This window comes from Leptosomus discolor, chromosome 1 (assembly GCF_034619465.1).
Source record: "Leptosomus discolor isolate bLepDis1 chromosome 1, bLepDis1.hap2, whole genome shotgun sequence".
NCBI classification, from domain to species: domain Eukaryota; kingdom Metazoa; phylum Chordata; class Aves; order Leptosomiformes; family Leptosomidae; genus Leptosomus; species Leptosomus discolor.
The window spans coordinates 202,901,546-202,927,174 of NC_141391.1; the positions used below are offsets into that span (position 1 = coordinate 202,901,546).

General features: G+C 45.9%; 2 protein-coding genes across 3 annotated transcripts in view; both read left to right on the plus strand.

Moving 5' to 3' along the window:
• Positions 1-14,503, plus strand: part of LAMB4 (laminin subunit beta 4) — a 43,925-nt gene extending 29,422 nt beyond the window's left edge. The window contains exons 24-34 of one of the 2 annotated variants that reach the window (XM_086473990.1): positions 840-936; positions 1,291-1,666; positions 2,012-2,172; positions 5,301-5,506; positions 6,381-6,584; positions 8,536-8,680; positions 10,500-10,707; positions 11,318-11,456; positions 11,699-11,875; positions 12,840-13,020; positions 14,364-14,503. In XM_086473990.1, the coding sequence (XP_086330116.1) occupies positions 840-936; positions 1,291-1,666; positions 2,012-2,172; positions 5,301-5,506; positions 6,381-6,584; positions 8,536-8,680; positions 10,500-10,707; positions 11,318-11,456; positions 11,699-11,875; positions 12,840-13,020; positions 14,364-14,503 (2,034 nt within the window). The remainder of the gene's footprint in view (positions 1-839; positions 937-1,290; positions 1,667-2,011; positions 2,173-5,300; positions 5,507-6,380; positions 6,585-8,535; positions 8,681-10,499; positions 10,708-11,317; positions 11,457-11,698; positions 11,876-12,839; positions 13,021-14,363) is intronic. The other variant, XM_086473998.1, reaches the window with a different exon arrangement.
• A 4,877-nt stretch (positions 14,504-19,380) lies between these two features.
• LAMB1 (laminin subunit beta 1) overlaps positions 19,381-25,629 on the plus strand; it is a 43,461-nt gene continuing 37,212 nt past the window's right edge. Inside the window, exons 1-4 of the mRNA XM_086474009.1 lie at positions 19,381-19,417; positions 19,563-19,732; positions 22,132-22,267; positions 24,260-24,333. Coding sequence (XP_086330135.1) covers positions 19,381-19,417; positions 19,563-19,732; positions 22,132-22,267; positions 24,260-24,333 — 417 coding nt within the window. The remainder of the gene's footprint in view (positions 19,418-19,562; positions 19,733-22,131; positions 22,268-24,259; positions 24,334-25,629) is intronic.

The window sequence follows — 25,629 nt, forward strand, 5'->3', positions numbered from 1 at the left end:
CATTAATCATGCTTCATCTGTCAGACTGCTAGAGCACCTTTTCTCCTCTTTAATTCCTGTGCATTTTTTAGGGCTAGAATGTAGAAAAAGATAAAACAGTGTTTCAGAATAGAGTGGTGAAATTGTGGTCCCATAGAGTCAATAGCAATTTTTCTATTGATTTCAGAGAACCAGGAGCTTATCCCAAGCTCTTGCTGATGTGCTTTCACATTTTCCTTTCCCTATGCTTTCTGTTTGCTCCAGTGTGTTTAGTGGATTTGTTATTTTTCCCAGCAAATGTAGCTCTTAACCTCAAAGAACTTCTACTGTGTTTCTGAGCTGTACTAGATATCAGAGCTCTAATTCCCTGCAGTTTAATTTAATAGCTGAATTCCAAAATAAATTTTCTAGGGCAATGTGCATACTGTACCCTTGAGGTTTTCAGTTACGGTTAATATACCATGTAGTTACAAGTTGAAATGTTAAGATGAGTAGTTTGCTCCAGCAAAAATAAGAATTAATCTGTTTTGCAAAGGAAAAGAATCCTCTTTCAGATCATAGTGAGAGGATGAGTTCTTAAAGAGCATCTGTAGACTGCAACATACAAAATCTTTCATATTAATAAAGTAAAGCCACTTCTCAAAGTCCATTTTGTTTTCACAGCCTTCAGGAGGAAGATGGGAAAGGTGGGCCAATACTGTATAAACCGTGGTGTCCAAAGACCATGTGCAAGTAGTGTCACTGCAGGCCCCATACAGCTATATGGCATACGTCACAGGGAGAAAAAGAAACCCAGTAAATAATGTATATGCAGCCATATGACTCTGCAGGAAGTTATTTAATCCTAACTGTCTTTACAGCTTACAGGCCAGTGTCCATGTAAGCTAGGTTACAGTGGAAGACGTTGCAATGAATGTGAGGAGAATTACTTTGGCAATCCCCAGACGCATTGCATTTGTAAGTAGTACTAAGTGGGGACAACGGGGTTAGAAACTGCCTCAAAAGAAACATTTACCTTTCATATTCACAGGGGAGAGGGGACATACATCTAGAGAAGCAGGTTTTCATACATTTGTGCATATGAGATGGACAGAAGTGTTTATATTATTTATCTGTATTGTTCCTTCTAAGGTTATGATGGGACCATGGAAGTTAGAGTTGAAGAAGAGCCATTAATCAGGCAGTCCACTTTGCTCTAATTCAAACACCAGTTTGCTTTTATGGACTTGAAATGCATAATCGTACCTTTTGCATGTGTTAATCCCATGGAAAAGGAAAAACTGAATGTAACTTGCTGTCCCTTTCTTGCAGCGTGTGAGTGTAACCCGGAGGGAACCAGCCAGCCCAAGTGTGACAAAGTCACCGGCGCATGTAACTGCCGCGCTGGTGTCACCGGCCGGTTCTGCAACCAGTGCGGTCGTGGCTTTGAGAAAGACTTTCCCTCTTGCCGTCAGTGTCATTTTTGTTTTGATCAGTGGGACACTGAAATTACTGCCCTTGCTCAGACTGTTCAGGGGTTAATGAGGTTTGCTGCAAATCTCGAAGATAAAGGAGGACGAATGCCCAGCTGTGACATGCGCTTCAAAGCCTTTGAAGATGCCATTTCTGAAATTGAAAGAATTTTGAGACATCCTGTTCGTTCACCAGAGGCCCTCTCAGGCATCAAGGATTTTCACGGCTATGTTCAGTAAGGGCTCGGCTGCTCCTGAAAAAATCCCTTGGCTGAGAAAGCTCTCTTCCCCTGGGCTCCACCAGCCATCCCTACATATCAAGTCCCGCTTCTGATCAGCAAGTCACTGTTTTCAAAAGATCTGTGAACAAAATAATCCTTATATATATTATCTGTCCCCCACAGGCATATATTTAAATGCTGGAATTTTCCAGTCCATGCTAAGGGTTTTCTAAATAAGTAAATGTAAATGTTTCTGCTCATTTAGAAATGTATCTCTTGTCCTCTAAAATATTGTGTGTCTTAGTTCTAGTTTAAGAACAATCCAGTCTGACTTCTGCATAACTGCCGTTTCCCTTTCAGACAAAAAGTTGCACAAATGGATCCACTTCACAGTAGGCTGTATGAGTTTCCTGACCTTAACAAGAACATAGAAGATATTGGGGAAGAAGCTGACCTAGTATATGAACTTCTACAACAGAAAATACATCTGCATCAAAGTTTTCATTACTTGAATCTCAAAGGTAAGACATCCAGCAATTAATTGAAATAGGTGAACACTTTCCATGCAATTTCAGAATGTTTTTCTCACATTGAACCATACAACATTTCAGAGATCCCTAGATTTTAGCTTCCTATGGTAGCACAAAAATGTAAATGCTAACAACATTTTGTACTGAGTTTCCAAACTCCCTTTTATATTAAAATGCCATGATTTCTAGCACCCTAAATTTCAGATGCATGTGCCAGGGTCATGTCAGTCAGAAGTCTCATGAATCCTGATGTTTACATCAGGATTTAAAAGCCACAGTTTCACAGTATAGACTCACAGATCATACAGTAGAACAGCAAAGGATATTTTCCTCACTTCTGACTCCTCTTGCTCTTTGCAATACTTAAAGAATGTTGTACAGCAAAGGTTTGTTTAATTAAAGCAGAGAGTCATAGTGCAACTTCTTAGTGTTCCCATGGGAAAATACATGACTTTATGTGGTAAGGAACTAGCTCTCCATCATCAAAAAATGTGAAGTCAGAACTGAGTTCCTTGGCATTTTTGAAAGAATTACACTGTCTGTGCTTGAGCTAAGTATAGTCTCCATCAGCTGCTAATAGCAGTAGTGACAATGTCACAGACTGGTTTCTGGAGAAAGACGGGGACACATCAGTCAGGGATCTTGAACAGATGCTAGATCATCCACAGTGGCAGGAGATTGTTAGCAGTATACTCTCCAAAGAGACATCTGCCAAGATACGAAGCTCCAGAAGATAAGCTGTGCATGACAGAAGACACAAGCTACAAGCAATGCACTCCCATTTACCATTCCTCTGTGTTTCATTTAGGTGAGAAAAAGATTGGCCTAGGCAGGATCGAGAAAAAAGAAGCAAAAGTCAACAGAATACAAAGCTGAGGGAAAGGAAGAGGGGGAAAGAGGGATTAATTAAGATTTAGGGCTCCCCTGCCCTGTTGTACTTGGCAGTGCCCCTGGGGCCAGCTCTTCCGCTCGGGTCCCTGTGCAAGCGGTCAGCACAGCTCTCCCAGGCTCCGCTTCCCAACTCAACTGAGTCTTGTGCAGACTCTGAGAAAGGCAGGAAAGCAAAGAAACAATAAATCCCAGGGAGGTCAGTGGATGCACAGCTGAAGTATCCATGGTGCTCTCTGGTCACGTTCCAAACCCACTTTGTCTTTCAGCCTCAGGAGACAGATAAACAGCCCTATAAAAAGCACATGGGGGTGTGGGGAGGGGAAGACCTTGAATTTAAGCTGAATTTCTGGTCAGGGCCATAAATATTCATTGGTCCTGCTACCAAGAATCTAACAGCACAGAAATAACATTTCTCTCAAGATAACCAGCTTCTCTGATATCTGGGAGAAAGCCTGGCTCCCTTACCCCATATTCATTTTGGGACCAGCAGCACATCCTAGGTATGGCTCTGTCTGCTTTTTCCTCTCTCTTTTTTCCTGGGGTAGAGCAGGATAAGGCCACATACACCATCTGGGGCACAATTGGCACTTATGCCCTAGACTTATGTGGGGAATGGGCTCCTACCTACCTCTCTTTGCAGAGGATCAGGACTCGGAGACTTCCTCACAAGTATATATTCAGCTGGCTGACCTGGAAATGTCGGTGTCTAATGAATTAAAATCACTGGAAAAAAACAAGACACAAGTGTCTTTAAAAGGACATTTGCAGATTATGAGACCTCAATAAATTATGGCTTTCTAGCCTTGGCCCCTGGCTTTGCAGCCACTGTGGTATAGTAATGCAGTGAGTACAGCTTCCTAGGCTGTAAATAGATCCTGTGCTAAGATGCTGTGTTTAACATAAAGGAACTTGGAAGCTCTGTACAGCTTCATCACAAACCAAGCATGAAAAATGCATTTGAGCTGCTTAATGAAGAGTTGAACCACTGTAGAATATTCTTGCAATGGAATTGTTGCACAGAAAACAGTCTCTGATTTAGATATGGAGTTACAGCAGCCTCTTGCCAGGTATTTTGTATTAGGAGCTAACTTTAAACTGCATGTTGTTCCCAAGAGTTACAAGATAAAATAAATAGCCCTGGCTCCACATGAAAACTAATCATTGTTCAGCTTCAATCAAAGCAAGGTCAAAGGCTTTAGGGCCTGATTCAAAGCAGGCAGGACTTGACGAGTGCCTTGTCATTGACTTCAACTAGTAACTGTGTTGGTTACCAGCACAAAGAGGGACGTTAATCAATGACCTCTAATGCTTTTCCAGTGCTGACACATCAGTTCTGGCTTATTGCACATACTTCTGCCTGGGGATTTGGGGACAACTTTGGGTTCTCTGGAGATCTGAGAAGCCTCGACAGCAGCAGCTTTAAATTATGTGTTTTGCAAAAAGCCTGAGTCCTTTCCTTAGGCTATTAATCTGCAAAAAATGTAACATTCTCCAACCCTTTTGAGTCTGCTTAAGGGAAAGCTTACACTAAGCGAATAAGAAAGAGTCCTGCTGGAAAGTATTTTTTGCCTGGCCTACAACCTTATCATGGAAATGCTTTTTTTGTTAATGCATCAGCCCTAAAATTGGATTTTCCAGAGCCAAAGAAAACTCATAAATTCCCATTTGTAATCTACATTTTGGGCTCAGTTCAGCAGACCATTTAACTTTTGGGTGCTATGCTGAACAGACAGGACAAATGCTTTCCTGACTCACAGAGGCCTGATCATTTCATAAGTTTTACAACTGGCAGAAACAGTTCTCCTGCCTAAACTTCAAAACAGCATAAATGACAGCAAATCAACAATGGCAGCAGTGCATGAGCTACTGATGAATGCAGATCAGTAGCAGTTTGTGTTATTCACAGGATCCCCTTCATACTTTTTATCTTCCATTGCCTTCTCATATACCTGGGACTCTGAAGAATGACATGGGATCCACTGTATTTACATCTATTTAGCAGGTTTTATGTGTATCAATAACTATTCCTGTTTAGCAACTGGCTGAGTAAAGGATTAAAAAGCTTGACTGAGGAAACGACAGCCCCTGTCCTGCCCTGTGGTCCCAAGCCAAACACCAGTGACAACTACATCACCTGTCACTCACCATTTGTTCAGATTTCAAGTAAATACATGAATTAAATGCAACCAAAATACAGTTGGTACTAAACCCTATTTCTGTTGCTACAGAGGCCATCAGCAACATTAGGGAACACTTTGAAGTGTCACTGCTGGCAGAACAGAAGACCAGTGGGACAACCCCTATTGTGAGATACTCAGAGTACACCAGGAACCACACGCTTGCTATGTTGGGCCATCAGGCCTTGAAAGCAAGCAGTGTGCTGGAACAGCTGAAGATGATCAAGAGGCCCAACATCCAAAATTTGAACGAAAAGGTAAGTCCTGTGAATTTTGAATGGGAGCTAAACAAAAATATCTTTTTTGATGCTGTTAGTAGGTTTATTTTAAAAGGGTGCTTACATGCATTTTTAAATCTGGAAAATGATACTTCCCTAGCACAGACATGCAGTCACGTCAGAAACAGCTGCACTTCTCAGCTGTGGTTACTACCACCCTTCTGGAAGCCATTGCTCCGGGGCAGACCCAGCACAAGGAACTGTTTAAGCACTCTCTGGTCTCAAGAGGATGCCAGTGTAAATTCAGAAAGATTAACCCCAACCTCCTCCATCAGTAACTTAAACTAAGCAGAGCAACTTTGCCCTGGAGTGGATGGGGAGTGCTTACATATGCTTTGCATCACCCATGGGAAAGGAAGGGATTTCTGTCCTTCTGTGGGGCAGCAATGAGTACCCGATAGCACTTTCAGTCAGCCCTGCCAGATCTGGAAGAGATCATCCATCTAGGCCTTTAGTCTCAACATCTGTATCAAACTACATGGAGGGCTAGACGTCGTACAAGGCGGTGTGAGAGGTGATCTGGATCCTTTAGAACAAGCCACGGGCTGGATGTGTCCAGGGGACAGTTTCAGCCCTTTTGCCATAGAAGAGTGAAGCAAAGGTCTTAGAGCAACATATGGAGCCCAACAAATGGCTCCTGCAAGGATGCTCAGAGCCATGGGCTGCCATTGCATCCTTCAAGTCAGGGGAGGGGGACCTGTAACTGGCATCTTTGGAGAGAGCAGACCACTGTCTCTTTGGGAAAATCCCATCCTATGTTCAATATTCGTATGATGTCAAACATCTTCCTTCCCCCAGGAGTATATCTCAGGTCCTCAGAGGAGTCCTAACATAAGCCTCTTCCTTATTGCAGATCTGTGGTGTGCCAGGAGACCAGCCCTGTGTCACAGCAGCCTGTGGGGGAGCTTTGTGCCGGGACAGTCATGGACTTAGGCAATGCGGTGGCCCAAACTGCAGCGGAGCTCTTTCTCTCTCCACTGATGCCTTCAGGAAAGCTGAGGAGACTGCTGTGTTGCTAAATAACCTGACTATTCAGCTACGGGAACCTGAGAATCAGGTGCTGTATATCAAACCTACAATTACTCAGTGAAATGGATGGAGGACGAGATTTGGGAGGTCACAAATCTACAATATCTCACCTGCTCCTTGGACAAAGAGCAGTGACATAGTGATGGACTCTGTCCCAACATCATACACCTATCATGGTTCAGTACTGGTGCCGGTCCCATCAAGAGACTGTGGCTCTAGCTATGCCTTCCTCTTCCTCACAGCTGGCAAGATCTCATGGGTCAGGGTGCCCTGTGCCTATGGAAGTTGGTGGCATCAGGCTAATATTGTCTATATTTTTATTGGGAAAGATTCAATTGGGACCATTTGTCAGTAGCCTGAGTACAGCCCATGCTTATTGCAATGGGATGGCTGCTGTGCATAGCGTTAAGCTCTATTTATACAACTTCATATTACTCTTATGTTTGCCATTAAATAATTTTGGCAAATAATTTCAAGACGAAGCGTTTCTGCCCCCAGTGATGTTTAGAAGAGCATCGATTAGTTTGCTGTACTGCACAGTAGTAGTGAAAAATAACTCAGGCTTGAGTGTGGCCAATGCAACGTGTGCCAAGGAAACAAAATGGACAAATCCCAAAACACCAGTAAAGACAGTTTGTTCTTATTAATAGAGAGGATGCCTGTTACAGTTATAGGCAAAACACATTTTCCAGCAGAAATGTCATTCTGCTGTGGCTTTGTCCCGTCCCTTCAGGGTGCCTGGGCATCCACTTCCTCTTTTAAAAATGCATGCAACACTCTGCATCACAGCTAAGGGGTTTAGAAATGAGGGCCCTGGGACACAGAGGGGCAGCAGCAAAAATCTGCCAAGGTGGTGAGCACCCAGCTGCCGGGACATCATTGCCTTTGGCGCTCGCAAGCCTCAGGCAGCTCTGTGATAGTATGAGTGAAGTATTTCGAGATCTTTCAGAAGTAAAAACTTCACCAATTTCTTGTTGCATGGGGAAACAGTGACTCTCTTCCCTCTGCAGACCGCAGAGAGGTGGTACCTGTGCATTTCCTTCAGGCAAAGCATAGCCCCCAGCGAAGTAAAATACTGTTGGAATTCCATGATTAATCTAAAGCTCTCATTTAAATTATGAAGAATACTAATTTAATGGCAAAATGTAACTTTTAAAGACAAGCCTTAACTCTACCTTCCCTATTGTGTCCTCTTAAGTGTATTTTTGACAGCAAGTCCAATGTGAAAAGGCAAATGAAATTATGTCCCTTTTTCTGTATTGAATCTGATCACTGACATGCTGCAGTATTGCCATAGAAAAATTGCACTCAGCACCTTCTTTTAGAAACAGAAGGCGCTGTGGTTTAGCAGTGGTGACTGAGAGAAAAAAAATACTTGATTTAGGCCTTTTCTGAAGACAGATGAAGGCAATGATGTAGCAACTTCTGGAGTTCCCCAAAGGGGTCTCCTACTACTTTTAAAACCACATCAAGTGATTCCAGCTGAGGCTTGGATCAAAATTATTTTTGTGTCGGAGCTCGACTTGCCAAGCAATCACAGACAACCTCCAGAAAATGTCACTGTTATTTGCGGGAGCTGCGTGAGGACACTGACACGATCAATGTGATCTAACAAGTGAACCTTTATTTCCGTGTTTCCAGTGCAATTTATAACCCTCGACCACACCCAATAAATACTGATTGGCTTCATCGCAAATAACGGCCCATAGTCCAACCTGATTGGCCACATTGCGAGTCATGTTCAAGTCACGTTCACAGATGTTCACACCCATCTTCTTCAAGAAATTAAACTGCATCATTGATGGCGGCTGTCTCTTCTCCTGCACCTGTAAGATGTTCATGCCCCCTGCACCGGAAGTTGTTTATGCTTTCAGCAGTTCCAGTACGTCCCAGCTCGGATTCTCTGGAAAGGCTGGATTGTTCACATGTCCCTTACTTCATAAATGTCCTCCCACAGTTATTTCTAATAATATTTCCAGGTTGAAAGCATTAGAAAAATGGCAGAAGACAGCAAGCTGAAAGGCTCACAATTTAATGGGCAATTGGAGAGGACAAAGAATCAAATTGAAGTTGACCAAGAGATCACCAAGGAGTTCATCCAAAAAGTGAAAGATTTCTTGTTAGGTAAATATGCAAAGTTCTTTTTGACTCATTTTTAATTTATATGCCAATTTAATAATAGATGACCAGAAATTGGTCTATCTGTGTACACATGAAATTTCTTGTCTACTTCCTGACCTGTGCGATCTTTTTCAATCCCTTTTTTCTAGTGCTTGCTTCTTTCTCCCAGGTGACAGTACTTTGTATTAATTTTCCAATAGATCTGTTACGTTCTGATTGTCATCTTTTATTAATGTGCTTAATTTGAAGCATGCAAGTAATTCCCTCAGTTCCTGGTTTATCTGAGCAAAGGACTACTAAGATAATTTCACACAATATATAATGACCATGCATGTCCAATGCATCCTCAAATTGTTATTCCACCCCATTCTTCCAGGCCCATAAATAGAGGCTCTCCATAGGGAGCGTGGGAATTAGGACACATACTGCTCCATCGTCTCCGTAAAGCTGTAACTCGAGGAATCAAAGGATTCTGGTAGAACTTCACGGCTCTCATAAAAAATAACAAAACAACCATATATACCCTAAAACTTTTTCCACCCTCACAACTGCAGACAAATGCTGTAAAAAACAGACCCTAAGGGTTTTTTACCAGATGCACATCAAAGGAGTTCAAATGTGGTAGGAATTTTTTAATCTCTTGAATGTAGCTGATCCCATCAGTTTCTAAGGATTGCATGTTGGCAGTCCTGTGGCATTCATACCTCTACATCCAAATGGGAGCGAGGACAGAGGACAGAGGACTTCCTTTGGGAACATTTAAGTTATTTTATTGAATTGGAAGAAAAACTGCATTTAAGTCCTTAAGATTCTCAGATTTTTATTCGATGGCAAGTGAAAATTCCATCTTTGGCTGTTTTACATTTCTTAGCAGACATACAGCATTTACTAACAATTCTAAAAGCATTTTTTCCAAGAATTTTTGTTTTCTAAACTCTAAGAACAGTCACAGCTGAGATGTGTACAGTTACATTAAATCTGCTGTGCTGTACATTGGCATAAACGGTAATTTTAGATTAATATATGTCTACAGAAAATAGCTCTCAGGAATGCACTACTGTTTGCACAGTAAATGTCTTCCATTTAATTCTTGGTGAGTTACTTTGGGGTATTAGCACAAACTTTTAATACGTTTCAACTGTTTTAGCACTCAAGGTCTTGTCCATAAAGGGAAGTGAGCAGAAAATAGAAGTGTTGATGAGACTTCACAAGGCATTGACTACTCTAACTGTGTGTGTCCGTGCCTCTTAGCACAGAACAAGGACAAGCTCATTTGTAAGGGGAGTTGTCAAAATATGGTTTTTCTACTGTAAATTCCCATCCTATCTGAGTCTGACCCAAGTTCCCTCTGTAGCTTCTCTTTTCTCATTAACCAGCGAAGGAACCACTTTCTCAATATTGTGGCGACTCCAGGGAAGGGATTACACCCACTGGCCAGCTTGGAAAGCTCCATTCACACCCCAGTCTCTCCAGCACCTCTTTGATCTGAGGGCCAAGGGAGAAATGGGCTCTGACACATCTAGCTGTGCTGTGCACCGATTTAAAACCTTCTGTGGGCCCAGTTCTACATCAGAATTTTAATAACCCAGTTCAAAGTGGGTTCAAATCCTTATTTTGGCCAGTTCTGACAACACTAACAGCAGTACCTGGAAGCATAATATTAAATTACAAAATCTTGGAGATAATTCTCTTAACCCCTTGCTGTGCCTGTCAGCTTTATTCTCCCAGAGAACTCGAAGGGTAGGCAGCCATAATGATCATTTATATTTCACTGGGAGGGAAGAGCTGCTTCAGGATACCCTCATCTCCATTTCTGTTGCAGATGAGAGCGCCCCTCCAGAAGACATTGAGAAGGTGGCAAATTATGTTCTGCAAATAAACCTTCCCCTGACTCCACAAGACCTCTCGGGCACGCTTGGCAAAATCAGGAGCATTATGAACCACTGTGAGAAGTACAAACTGAATGCAAATAAGAGAAACAGAAAAGGGGAGGAAGCTCGGATGCTGCTGGTGGAGGCACAAGAAGCCGAGTGAGTAGGGTATTCTTGTACTATGTGCCAGCTCCAGCTGGGGTGGCACTGTGCACGGTAGGACTCCTCCATACCCTGGGCAGTATCCTAGTAACACTGGAGGGAAAGTTCAGATGACAGCAGATTTCAGCTTGCCATTTCCACAGGGCCTCTCCAGCAGGAACGAGCCATGGCCGCTCAGGCTGCAGGAGCTGATATGCTGCAAGGAGGCAGCTCCCGCCAGCTCTTGGCTCCCCTGCCTGCTGAGTCAAAGAGGCCGCAGCAGCTACTTACTTCCACATTGGACCTAGGGGAGCGTTACATCTGGTTCACTGGGACAGAAAGAACCAACGAGAATTGGGGAGGGAGAAAATATGTTCACCCATGAGTCTTCCTTACCAGCAGTGCACCACCAGGCAGCCTGCAGCATCCAGCCTCACCTTTAATACAGCAGCTCAGGTGCTCCCACACAAAGTCCCTTACTGAGGTTTTGCTTTGCCAACTTACGAACCACAATGTTAACAGTTGTTGTTGGACTTGAGGGAACATTTCTGCATTTGAGCATGGGTGCATTTAAAACGTGTTCTTGCTTTGCTCTCCACACCTACATGCTTCTATTTTTCCATTTTAGCAAAGCAGCTAAAGCTCTTCCACCTGTGGATGAAATTAATAATAAACTAAAAAATGTTGTGAAGTCCCACGGACACTCCAAAAACACCTTCATAAAGTTAAATGAAGGGATACGAGGCATCAGAACACAAATCTCACAGGTATCTGTCTGTAAATCTTTAATTTATTTACTACAAACATTTTAGAAAAAGATACGTCATCTCAAAGTTTCCTTAATGTAAACTTAAATAAATAAAATCAGAATGTGCTGCAGATATGAAACCAATTCCATAATATTTAAGGGTCTTCTTAATCAGTTGACATTAATTTCCCTCATTACCACACTCTGCAAGCTGGATGGACATTGCATAAGAAACCACAGCCTTCAATTGCTCTGTTTTAGGCTGAGAACCAAGTGACCAAGACAAACGATGAACTAAACGACTTGTCAGCAAAACAGTCTGAGATGGAAGACGAAATCGCCACACTGCAGGCAAAAATGCTGATGAACAAGAATCAAGCTACAAAGGCAAAAGCAGAGGCAGAAGCAGCACACAAGCGAGCCCAGAATATTGATAACGTAAGCCTTCCCGTCACGTGTTAAGGGAAAAAAGATGCCCTCCTCAAAACCGCTAACATTTTCCTTATGCCATGCAGTGTAAAATGTTACAGGTTAAGAATAATTTATTTTTTATTTTAAGGCTTCTGGCGTATAACGCTTCTGTTTGCTTGAATGAAAGAAAAGATACACACTTCTCTGGCTACTCCGTGACATTTTTCCTTGCACTGTGTATAAGACTTGTAGTCACCATGGGCACCAGTAAGCACAACAGAACAAATCACAGCTCCAGAAATTAAAATACGTGAATGATGGAAGCAGCCTGGCCATTCATCCCATGCCGTTCTCTTTCAGAGAAAATTGCTGTGGCAGTTACTTGGAGTTTTTGGTTGGCTGGGTGCTTTTCAGTAGCTCCAATTTTTGAGAGTGCAGCTAGAAATTCACTAAAATTGCAAGGAGATCCAGGCACCCACAGAGCAAGCTTGGAGCATGACCAAGCTTCCAGGTTATAACAAACCTAGTCAAAATCTAAACTGCAGCCTCAACAGCAACCTAAATCAGCAGAGAATGGGTTAGCCAATAAATATTATTACAACCAAAAATGTAAAAAAAACCAAGGTTGCTACAGATAATTCATTAAATTTGAATTAAGCTTCATGGCAAAAAGAAATGTACAGAAAAGCCCTATCAAAAGAAGTAAAACCAGTGTAAGCTTTAAAAATCTTAAATCATATTTTCTTTATATCCTTGCCCCCTCCTTAGGTTGCTCCAATGGCTGTTTGTTTTAATTTATTCCTATCAGATTTTGCAAAGTATTGTTCAGTGTACACTCATTATGGATAATTTTTTTTTTTAAGATTTAAGAGAATGAGCGATTTCAAGTTTGGTTCATAGAGGTTATTCCAAAAAAAGTATAAAAATCTCCTTCTGTACGCCAGATTAATTATGAGATGCTCTTAAACTAACTAACAGCATTTTGTTACAGGAATTTGCTGACATGAAAAGAAAGTACACCATTCTTCAAGAAAAGCTAAAAGCCCAAGGACCTCCAAAAGTAACAGTAGAAAAAGTGAAGCAGCTGAAAGAAGAAGCAGAAAAACTGGCTGAAGAGACCGAAAAAAAAATTAAAAGAATAACAGGTGGTGTTCTCACTTCCATAGCGAGCAGTGAAAATTGTGACAGTCACAAATTAAACTGAAGTCCTTGCTCACAGACACTAACAGACGAGGTTCACCTGAAATCAAGTTTAAAACAATTTAACCAGTGAAACCAGATTGAAGCTACTCAAACAGTTTAAAAGTAGTTAAATTGATTTGGCTTATGTACTTTTCTGACACGAATTGGTTGCTATAAGTAGAGTTTAAGAAGTGTCCACACAGGGACTTGCAGTGATTTGACTCAAAGCATTTATAAACGGGACAAGTTCAAAATCTGCATAAAACTTGGCTCCAGATTTAGCTGGAAGCTTTGATTTATGCACTTGCTTTGGGCATTTGGATTTTAAATCCTTCCTCTATGCTCTGTCTTTTCTTACGTTGCCCAAGTGATGGCTTGTGTTATAGAGCTGCAGGGTAGCTGTTTTCCACCAGTCCATCCTTGTTCCCATTCAGACGTTATCTCTGAGCAACGGCAGAACAAACCAGGTATGAATACTGGCTTGTGGAGACTGAAGCCAATGTGCCCTGGACCTGCAGGGCCGTGGCCTGGAGGCAGCTGAGGGTTCATGGGCAGTGGAGACTGCAGCTGCTGCAGCCCTACTGGCACTGGTCCTCACACAGCCCCTCGGGTGGGGTCAGAGGGTCACCAAAACGGAAGAGCACATCTCATGCAATTGCACGCAGGGAAGGTAATTCTGCTTGTAGTGAAGGTCTGGGCATTCCCACTGGGAATCCCTGGGCCTAGGATCCTGCCAGGCTTGATGTCTGAAAATACTCTGTAACATCAGCAAAACTGAAGCAGAAACTCCATCTCAGGAGCGAATTCTTCAGGACAGGATCCGAATAATCATTTTCAGCACATACCTTGAGGAGCATCCCAGCCACTCCCAATGCCCATACGATAAGTGCATTAGAAAGAGGCAGTGAATAATGTGGGTTTGACTCATTTCCAATATGTTTACATTGGTGTAGCTTCACAGGGACCAGCAGAAAACATTCTTGTTATGGAGGGAGACCTAAGCCCATTACATCCAAATTGTCTAGGCTTTACACACATCGGTGGACACACTGTTCCTCTGAGTGTTTCCATTTAAACCAACTCCTTTAAGAGCTCTGTGTCCTGCCGCATCCTAGCTGACGGACAAAAGCACATGCTGAGAAAATTTCTTTAAGGCTGTCACGTTTCTCTTGCTATCCGGGAGCCAGACTTTTTCCTCCAGTTGCATATATAACATTCCCCATTTGAAATGGGCTTACTGGCTGTAAAACTGCTGGGAAAAGAAATGCTGTTAATCCCTGGTTTTTACTTACACAACAAATATGAGCATCATTGCATGTCTCTACTCTTTCAGATTTGGAGAAGAAGCTTCAGGACCTGAATCAAACCAAACAAGACAAGGCAGAGCAACTGAGACAACTAGAGGAACAAGTGATAGCCATTAAAAATGAAATAATGGAGCAGGAAAGCAAGTATGCAACATGCAAAAGTTAGGGTCTAAACAGACCACCAGGTAAAATGCAACTGAAGTCTCTGTGCTCACCACCTCCTGAGCTTCCCAGCACAGAGGGCTGTCCCCTGTAAATACATCTGAAGGTGCCTGTAGTATTTTGGCACAGTGAATAATGTAATTTTCTCTTGGTTTTTTTTTTTTATCCAGTTGAGTTTATACTGAAATAGTTTTAATAAACCAGCTGATTAAGTAATTTGGATGTAGTCTTTGAGGGAGCTCTATAATACGCGCCTGTGCACAGCCTAGGGCTTCTGGCTGTAGGGGGTTGGAAACCCAAAAGAAAGATTGCTCAGAGAGCTGCAGGTAACTGCCTCAAAGACAAGACTCTTACCACTCTGTGTCTTCTGCTGAACCCTTCGACAACCTGTGGCTGTGCCACAGCCCCGCACAGGGCTGCACAGACTGGGATGGTGGCAGGTGAAGGCCTGCAGGCTTCTGTAGCCATCCCTGCTGACAGCCGGCGGCACCCCCACGGTACCATCACTCCCCCATCCCCATCTCTTCACTGAGACAGAGCAGGGGGACACTAGGAACCCTTGACCATGTGGGGGTCCCCCTGCGTTCACTGAAAATGCACAACGATAGGCAGTACCTCCGTGCAGCACTGGGCCATTAGAAGTGGGCAACAGGGAGCCAATTCCCCAGTGCCCACTGGATGGCAGTGCACAGATGCTTAATGCCGAAAACAGCTTCGAAATCATTGCTTTGTCAGTGCCCCTTCTGCAATGCTTACTTTTCTTATGCTTATAAGGACTTTGCCACATTTTTCAGTAATGCAGCCAACAACTAGAGAGTAACTCCAGCTCTTGGGTTTAAGCAGTGAGTCTAAAGGGCCACAAATGTTGAAAAAGTTTCTCCAGCTCTTCTCTCGCATGCAGCACTTCACAGAAGTGAGGGTTCACTCCGTAGTTTCTTCTAGCCATAAAGAATACAGAAATTGTCCTAAATTTTAGTTTATATTCCTTTTTTTTTTTTTGGTATAAAGAAAGAGACTGGGCCTAAGCAAATGCTATAGGAGGGCTAGAGTTTTAAAAAGAGTGAAGGGAGCTATGCCTCAGTTTCAAATTCCCACCCTTGGTATATACATATTCTTGCAGGATGCTGAACAGACTAACGGCAGCTTTCCCTCAGTTAAAATCACTTGTGTCATTCCCGACTGGACTGTCCCACAGTGAGCATCCATCATGGGCTCATTCAGCTGGGGTGAGGGGCCCAGTGCTGCTTCAGAGCTCAGGTGCAGCCCAGACCACATCTGTAAAATGAGGAATGCTCTGCAGGAATACAGGGCTCTTAGTACTTACCCACCCTCATGCCAGAAGCACAATCCTTATCTAAAAGCAAGCATTGCTTCGATCCAAGGGAGACAAACCCTCCATAGTTAGCACTCCGTGTTTAGGAAAGCTAAGTAGCATTTGTATGAGCCGAGGGGGGGTGGGGCTTGGGTGGGAATTGCTAGCACGGATGAGATTTCAGAGATACTCCTCTAACTCAAACCAGCTGTGCTGCAGGGCAATGTGCAACATGCATTACCCATATAATAGCTTCTACTGTGAAAATGATGGAATCAATTTCTAACTTTAATATAATCTAACAAAGAAACCTGAATGCAGCTATGCACAAAATTAGCGGTTTAGCTTTTTCTGAATTTTAGCACTTTAAAAAAATAATCTGTGAGGTGTAAGGCTTCTTTACAAGTTACTAGGCTGTAATCAGATGAGTGTATTTAGATTGACTTTGCCATAACGAAATCGGGCATCTCTGTTTTACTCGGAGCACACAATTCACCCAACTGCTCACATGTGGGTCTCCAGGTAACAAAGGATTTCCTGTAGGTTTCAGTGCAGCCCGGCTGCACGGCACCTGAAACATGCAAATTGAAGCTCTTAGACAGAAATTCTCAATCGAATATAAACCAAAATTATTTCATTCATGGCTTTAAAAATCTGAATTCACAAGCGGAAAGTTGAAAGAGAACTTCCTCCTAAAATCCACTGTTGGCTGTGAGAGTTGCCATATGGCTTTCGACAAGTCACGAGGATGAGAAGTCTGTAAACACAAGGCAGTTAAACAGGCCTGGAGGGAAGATGTATCTATGGGGGGAAACAGAAATCGCTGGAAGAAAAACGGAAACAGGAAGAAGAAAGTCAGCGTGGAGTCTAACCTCCCCTGCCTTCCTCCAAGCATGCTCAGACACAAAAAGCGAGCAGACCTGATGGGACCAGCGGCTACAGAACACCAAATCCACCCCGTGACAGACTCTTGAGGTTTACAACTGTGCAGCATTCCCCACTGGAAGTGGCACAAAAACTTTTAAACTGTTTTTGCAAAGTTAATTTGTGGGAAAATGCTGATATCTGGATCAAAAATACCTATTTTTAGTTCCCTCTGGCCGTCTTTCCTGTGGGCAGAAGTGGCTTCAGAAAACTGTTTCTTGAAAAAAAAAAATAAAGAAAGCAGTGTCTTGCTGTACAGCATTTTGACTTCAATGGCATCAATCAAAATGCAAACAACCAAACTGACATATAATCAAAGATATAGTTAATAAAAAATTATCTCATCAGCTCTATTTGCCATGCATTTGACCACTGCAGTGTTGTAAGGAAGCAGGTGATCAAGTGGGTCCCACTGAGGTCAAATTCTGAAATTTGGTTCTTTGAGATTATTTCCAACCTGGCACACAGACGCCCCAGGACTGTAAAGCTGCTTCAGCAACCACAAGCATAGGACACTACACAAAGCTCAATTTTTATCATTTGAAGAATCAAATTAAAATATTCCAGCTCACTATTGCTCACCAGCACTGCAGAGGGACGGACACAAACAAGTTCACTGCACCTAACTACCCACACAGTGAATGCTAGTGGTTTCAGCTATGTCTGAAAGGTGACATGGGTGACAGGTGATGTGGCCACCCTGGTCTATGGCTGCAACTCCAGCTCTATTCCTGATGCCACACAGCAGGGTCACCCCCAGGCTGGAATGCAGTGCTTTGTCACGCTGTCTGTGCAAGGCACCAAGGAGCCTAACCACTGCAGCAAGCGGCTCTGGAGGGCAACTTTAGCCCATTTTTAGGTTTAGGGGAGAACAAGACTTCTACAAGGCTATGAAACAGAAAAAAAAAAAAAAGATGAGAAAACGTCAATAAAAATTGAAAAAATATGAAAAAGAAACAGTGGCAACGAAACACTCTGTCCCTGCACAGTCACACATGGAGTGATGCCACTGCCCGTCTGCCACAGACTGGAGGAGTTCTTAATCGCAGCAGAGAAAAGCATTTTCTGTTAGTGGGACAAAAATGTTTGTTGTACTGAAGCTTAAAAAATAAAGCTGTGCTGTGATTTACATGACAGGATTGTGAAACTGAGTTAGTTTTGTGGGTTTAGAAGACCACATTGCAGAAGAGGTTTAGAATTACAATACCTGTCCTGTCAGCTTAAAATGGTTTAATTTCCTGGATATCTTTAATTAAACAGCTCCACGAGTTCTTCAATTGGGAGTCCTGGGTTATGTTTCAGACCTGGTGTTTAACCTTTAGGGCAAGTCACTTGGTATCTCTCTGTTTCTGCTTATCCATCTGTAAAATGAGAACGAACATATTTACCTACCTCGGCAGGGTTTGCTGGGACGGACAGACGGCAGCGTGTTTCCACTCTGGCACTGCAAACAGCAAAGTGTTCTTGAGGGACACCAGTACCTGGTAAAGATTTATACAAGTTTACGTGTTACACGTGTGCAGGCAAAACTTGGGTATATAAACCCAGGCGTCTGTCCCAGCCTGCGCCCAGCCAGGGCTGCACTCTTCCAATGTGTCTGTCCTTCGTACCCAGTCCTCGGTATTTATTTACCAGTAAACCTTGTCCCTGGGTGCCGAGGGGGCTCTGCTGCCAGCCAACGAAGACCCCACGTCCCCTAGCAGAACCCAGGGCACCGAAGCAGGAGGCCGGGAGCGCCGCGGCAGCTCCAGCACAGCCATTCACCCCGCGCAGCCGCCCCAGCGCAGCCGCCCCAGCACCTCTGGGAAGGCAGCAGCACCGCATGCCCCCAGCTAATGAGAAAACGGGCTCTCTGCCCGCGCCAGGGCCGGAGCCAGCCATGAATGGCAGCACGGCCACCACCCCCAGGAACGGCACTCCCGAGCCACCTGTGTTGGCACCACAGCTCCGGGCGATGCGGGGCAGTTGACCGTCATGCGTGACGGTTGCCAAACCCCTGGTGCGTTCCACCCACCCATCCCTCCATCCCTCCCAGGTGCCCAGCCCCACTAGCACCCCGGCAGAAGGCAGGATTGGGTCAAAAACCCCATCCCTAATTGGGTCAAAACCCCCGTCCCTTCATTGTATCCCACAGACACGGGCAGGGAGAGGGGTCGCCCCATTGGTGATCCCCCCCAATTGCTGCACCCTGCCCAGAGCCCGCTCCCAAAGCTGGGGAGCAGAAGGGAAGGCACAGCTTGGGGGGGTCCCTCGGGGCTCCCCAGTTGCAGCGGGCCGGGAGTGCCTGCCCCCCACCCGCCGACCGCCGGGCCGCTCTCCCCCAGCCTCCCACCGCGGCTGGGCCGCCCTTCCTCGACGGCAGCCGTCTCTCCGCTCCCTTCCCCGGGCCCGGCGCTGCGGCGGGGCCGGGGAGCCCTAGGGCAGGAGGGGCCACGTGGGGTGGGGCGGCCCGGCCCCGCGGGGGCGGCGGGGCGGGGGAGGAGGAGGGCCGGGGGGCGCCCGGCGGCGCGGAGCCGCTCCCCGGGAGCCGCGGGGAGTTGCGGCGCCTGCGTGGAGCAGCCGGAGCAACAGCTTGCGGCGGCGGCAGCGTGGAGGGGGAAGCCCCGTCGCGTCCCGTCCCGTCCCGCCGGTGCCCGCCGCCCGCCATGGGCCGCCTCCCGCTGTACCTCTGCTGCTGCCTCGGTAACTCCCGCCCCGCTCCGGCCGCCGTCGGGGCACGGCGGGCTGGGCGAGCCCCTGCAACGCCCGCCGGGGCGGCTCAGGGCGCCCAGCCCGACCGCGCTCCCGCTTCTCTCTCTCATCCTTCTCTCCCTCCGCGGCCGCGCAGCGCTGTGGTCCGCGGCGGCGCAGGAACCCGAGTACAGCTACGGCTGCGCCGAGGGGAGCTGCTACCCCGCCACCGGCGACCTGCTCATCGGCCGCGCCGCCCGCCTCTCCGCCTCCTCCACCTGCGGCCTCCGCCAGCCCGAGCCCTACTGCATCGTCAGCCACCTCCAGGTGAGCGCCTCGACGCGGGGGGCAGCACCCCCGGGGCACCATCCCCCGTCCCCGGCCGCAGGGCTCGGGCCCCGGCGGCGGGGCCGGGCATCGCGTCCCGCGGCGGCCCGGGGTGAGGCGGCGGCGGGGGCGCACGGCCGCGGGCACCGCCGGGCTGGCGCGGCGGGACAAGCCGCTGCCCGCGGGCGGGAGATGCGGGCGGTGGTGGCCAGCGGGGCAGCCCCGTGCCCCTGGGCCGGACCCCCCGCCCCGTCGGAGCAGCCCGGGTCCGGGGAGCTGCTCGCGGCTTTCAGCTCCCGCCCCCCCTTTCCTGATCGAGGTTAATAAGGAGGAACGTGCCGCGGTAAGTTCAATTAATGCTGTATTTTCAGACTTACTCGGAGCCGTCTAGACAGCTTCCTGACTGAGAGTGGTCTGTAGGACCCGGGTAATGTTTTGGCCACTGTTCCCGTAATGCAATTACATTTGTATGGTCTCCAAGTGAAAGGATGCAAATAAGGTTGTCTCTGCACATCTGGTGGAAAACACAAAGCGTGTTTCTATTTAAGCCAGAAACAGCTCACCAGACTTAAAATCTCTGAGACGGAAGGGATGGTGCCGAAGAATAAAATATCAGTTATAAGTGGAACTCTGTTGAACTGAAAGTAAGGGGATAATCTCCGGCCGAATTTACTGCGGAGACAATAGGGCCGGATTCTGGCACTTGGAAGGAAAACCACGGGAAGCAGGAGGAGCCCTGCCTGAGGTGCTGTAGCACTTGGCCCGTTTGTGCCCTGAAGTTACCAAATCCTTTCCCCCGCCTTTAGTTTTACTGTACTACTCAGTCTACTAGAATTAATACTTAATTGAATATGGGGGTTTAGCATCGCTGGAACATTTTTGGAGTATGTCAGGGTTGACTTTAGTGTCATTAGCACCTCTGGTAGTACAAAATAACAAAGTCACTTTGTTATGTTTTCTTCTCTCAAAAAATGCTGAAGTGCCGCAGTAAAAAGCATCACTTCAGAAGTTCACATGTGCCCTTATTCCTGATCTCACGGCGCCAGTTCAGCATTTGGGATGTCCCTGGTTACTTCTGAACCGTAAGATGGTATTGAAGAAATTGTTGAAAGGTGCGGAGTATCCTCTTAATAACATGGGGCGTGCCCACATGGAGCGCTTTGCAGGATTGGGCCTTCTAGGAATCAGTTTTGGTGGGAGAAGGAGCAAGTCGCGGCATGAGGAGGGGGCTGTGGTGCTGAGGGAGAGGAACCTGGAGCGGGCAGGAGGTGATATCTTCCCTGGGACCCCTACTCTTGCTGTGCTGTCTGCTGGAGGAGTCTCCAGGCTCATAGGGGGTGAAGCGCTGGGCCTGGGAAGGGTCGCTGAAGCCAAAATTGGTGAAATGGAAAGCCTATGTGGCACAGACCTGCCAGCTCTCACATTCTTGACTGATAAAGCACTGCATTTGTCTCCATAAACCCGCTGGAGGAATGATGCCTGTGTAGGTTTTGACAGTGACAAGTTGCTGGTGTGCCGGGGCCCCCTCGCTGCAGTGCGATGAGCTCCTCTCCCTCCTCTGCCCCCTCCAGTCTGCCAGACTGCGAATTGGTTTGGGCAGGAACCCTCCCTTTTGGTTCAGTTCGCATCCCGCCTTGCCAAATTGGAAAGTGGTGATTTTAGGCACCAGGACAATGCAAAAATAGCAGTGCTTGTAGTAATAGTCGTGATGGGGTTTTGTCCTCCTGGTGAAGAATCATCCGGCTTTCCCAAGCAGCGTGTGCCAGACTTGTACCCAACTTTTTTTACGGGCACGCCTTGTAGTGTGTACAAACTGGGTTTATGTGCATAGCTTGGGGTTGCAAGGTGAAGATGCAAGGTTTAGGTAGGAGCTTGAAAAGCTGGATTGAGAGTAAAGTTAACCCTGTGCTGAAAGGGCTCGGTCACTAAATCACTGATTGCCCCTTGACTTGCACTGAGCCTCGCTGGAGGCATCCCTAATACAGAGAACTTGCATCTCCAAAAGCCAACGTTATTTCACACAAGTTGTTGAACATGCAGTTTTGCACGTGTGCATCTGTACAGAAGCAATTCAGCGATTTTCTGTAGATGCTGCCTTTGGTTCTGACTTCTGCTGGAGAACATGTATGCTGGAAGAGATTTCCTGAAGCTGCAATTTCGATAGAAAACATACTTCTAAAAACAAAGTTTATGGAATTCCTGGCATATTTTCCATTTGGCAATTTGCATTAATTCATAAAGGTAAATACACTTATCATTTCAACAAAAAAAAATACCTTTGATGACTCCTGCAGGCAAAATGAGTGGAATGTGATATGGATGGAAAATACCCTTATCTGCAGGAAACAAGTATTGCCCCGCGGATAAAATCAGTAATGCTGATTATTTTGTTGTTTCAGGAGGACAAAAAATGTTTCATATGTGACTCCAAGGATCCCTTCCACGATACTCTCAATCCTGACAGTCACCGCATTGAAAACGTTGTCACCACGTTCGCTCCAAATCGCCTGAAGCTCTGGTGGCAGTCAGAAAATGGTAAGGAGTTTGCCCGGGAGCCATTTCCAGGGCTGGGAGCTGCTCCCCCTCCTTTGTTTAAGGGTACCTGCAGGTTTGCTGTTCTCTCTGGCCTGGTGATTACTGCTGTGTGAAGGATCATGCTGTTCGAGGAGGGCTGAGTAAAACTGGCTGCTTTTGTGTGCCCTGGAGCTGTCCTTAATCCATAATGAAGCGCCCTCACCCCTCTGGGAGTGTTGGAAAGAGCCATCCCACCACTTTGCAAGAATCCTTTCCTAAAGAGAAAAGTTTCCCACACTGGCTCCAGAGCTCCCTCGTGTTTGGGCAGCGGGAGCGGAGGAGCCTTCCAGCAGCCAGTATCCTGGGGCGGCGCTGCCAAGGAAGCACCGCAGGGCTTCCCCACGCTGGGCTGGAGGGAGGGTGTGGAGGGAGGAGGTTTGGGCGCAGAGCCGGGGGCTGCCGTCCTGCCTGCAGACCTCCCGTTTCCCTGCCCGACCCCAGGGATATCTCTTACCCTGCAAACTGCCTTCTCCCTCCTGGCCTCCCTGAATTCCTGTACCCGTAAGCCAAATGCTAAAATGAACACCAGAAACAAGCCAGCAAGTTGAAAAAACCCCAAAATCGCGTGTTAGTTTGATGGCTTTTTTTTTTTTTTTTCAAAAAAAATCCTTCCTCTGCCCCTTTTATGGTTATGTGTTTGGCACGCCTTCATACACAAAACAAGGCATCGAGGTTTCTCAAACAGCAGTCCTACCCTGGAGCCTTAAAGCCAGCTGGACAGGATGGGATTTCTGCAAATGCATTCGCAGTAGCTGTCTTACTGTATATGAAAATAAAATGGTAATATTTGTAACACTTCCGCTGCCCAGTAAAGAAGGGTTTTCACTAAATCCTTTTTAACCATTTAGACCAGCCTAGCAAGCCGCTTGTCTCCAGCAGCTCTCTTCTAGCATTCCAGATAATTCATGTTTTTTGCAACAGGCTTGGCAGCATTCAGACAGAAAAGTTCTTAGCTCATAAGGTCATGAAAATGTCCTTCAACAATAAAAAACAAATGATTCTTTCTGTCCAATTCATGTTTTCTTCTACTCAGGCGTACAGCAGAAGGGACCATAATGTTACAACTGGTTGAAAATTAAGTGCTTTATTGGTTTATTTTTTTAATTTCTTACGCTTTCTCCTCTCTGTAAATCTTGGATTTTTTTTTTTTAAAAATTATTTCTAACTACAGTATAATTAGTATCCAGCTGTTTTAAGAGGTCTTTTCACGTAAGAAAATAATATTTGTAACTGTTTTTATTCTTTTCTGTGTAGAGTCCTTGACTGTAGGTTGTCATACAGCAGAGTTTGGAAAACCTTTTCCTTCTCACCATTTTCCTAGCCCTCATGATTGCATAGCAGAGCTGTGATAGTTGCTTTAGGCGTATTTCAAAACCAAGTGGTAAAGGAAATGTTCCTGCATCTGGATGGACAAGAGAGTCCAGAGCGAGTGAAGAAAGGTGGAAAACAGCTCCCACCAGCCACCAGTGACATTTGGGGTGTTAGGGCTGCAGAAGCTCGCGCCTCTGTTGCTGCCAGACAGGCTGCAGTGTGTGAGGACAGCCTGGGGTCACTGCACAGGTCTGGGCTCAGCATCCCCAGTTGTACCAGCCACTGGGTGCTTTGGTGCCGGGATCCGGCCCATAGCAGTCCCCATCCTTACCCTCCGTCTAGCGACGGTGGCCGTGTTACGCAGTCTGCAGTGACGGCAGCGCAAGCTCGCGCTTCGGGCGTGACGTGTCTGCTGCAGATGATGCTCAGGAATCCCCTGTGCGATACACGCTTCAGCAGGTCCTTGGTGTCTCCACTGTTGCTCAGTAATGCACTAACCTTCACGCCCCTTTTTCATAACAGCCAAGTGGCAAAGAAAAAGAGTCTCTGCGCCGCTGGAGTGAAGAGCTTTGGCAAAATTTAGATATAGAGGCTGGCGGGGGTCCTTGTTTGCTGCACAGCTTCTTTTCTCTGCCCCTGCAGGTTTGGAAAATGTGACTATCCAGCTGAACCTGGAGGCTGAATTTCATTTCACTCATCTCATTATGACCTTCAAGGTAAGGAAGCCACAGCCTTACCCTGAACCCTAAAACATGAGGAAATAAGAGGTTTCATAATCCTTCACATCTATTTGATGTTTGGGATTTGGCTTTGTCTGAGCTGGTTTGCCTGATTTTTTAGAGCTACCAACCGTTAACTCTGGCTGAAGTCGCACAGGAAGGCTGAGTTGTCACTAGTGGCTTGAGTTGTGTTTGAACTCCAGTGAGGCTGCAGAAGGAGTCATACTGAAGCTGGAGTTTGTGTTGCTGTCTCTCTCTGGTGGTTGTGTTCTAGCAGGTCATTAGCTAAATCATATAGTAGCAAGAATTTTTCTTCTTGAAAAAAAATTGGCTGTAGTATCTGTTTTCTTTTGGCAAATGGAAAGGTCTTCAGGAAGAAGGAACATCTGTACACAAAGTGTCTTTGTTTCTTTACAAACAGATGTCTTGGAATAGCAGATTATGTCCCGTACATCCTACATTGCAGGCAAGCATTTGTGGCAACCTTCAGCTGAGGTTTCAGGGGCTGCAGTTCCTGCAGGGCTAAATCCCTGCTCTTCACTAAATTCCTCCTCTTCGCACGTAGACGAGTTAATCGCTTAATTTTTACCTGTTAGCTTTCTAGGAGAGCTGGTTCCTCTTTCCTGTGGCGTCAGCTTGGGTTTCTTCCCCTGCCTCAAGGTGGTGGCTGAGGTGGAAGGTGGTCGTTTCTGCTGGACCCCAGCAGCAAGGGACCCCCGAGAGACCCCTGACCTGATGCGGGTGCTGCGGCCATCGTGCCCTGGTGCCACTGGGCTTGGCTGGCTGTGAAGAGGAAGACTGTGGGGAAAGATAGTTTTAATGATGATTTGTTGACTCTATGTGATAGACACTTGAGCTGCCTTACCTCTGGGTTGCTACATTTTTTGTTGGGTGAGATCCCAGTTTGTAAGTTGGGTGATATTTTCAGCCAGGAAGCGGAAAGAAAATTTCTTTCCAGCTGTGACTGAAATGCTTTTGTGCTTGGCTCTGGAAGGGCCTCCTCTGAATACGTAGAACTAATGAAGAGACTGTTGGCATTTCTTGGTAGGTGCAAGCCAGGTCTTAAATTAATATCTGCTTTTTGAAAGGCAGTGCAAAAATTGGCACATGAGATTTTTAGGTCAGAGAGATTAAAAATCTTTTTAAAATCTCATTAGCTAGTTGTTCTGGAGTTGAATACGTGTAGGTACGAAGGACAGTCATTTGTGTGAAGTGAATGCAGCCTGCTGGAGTCTGGGCAAGGCCAGCTGCAGGAGGGTCACTGGGGACTGGGAGAGTCAAATGCAGCAAGAG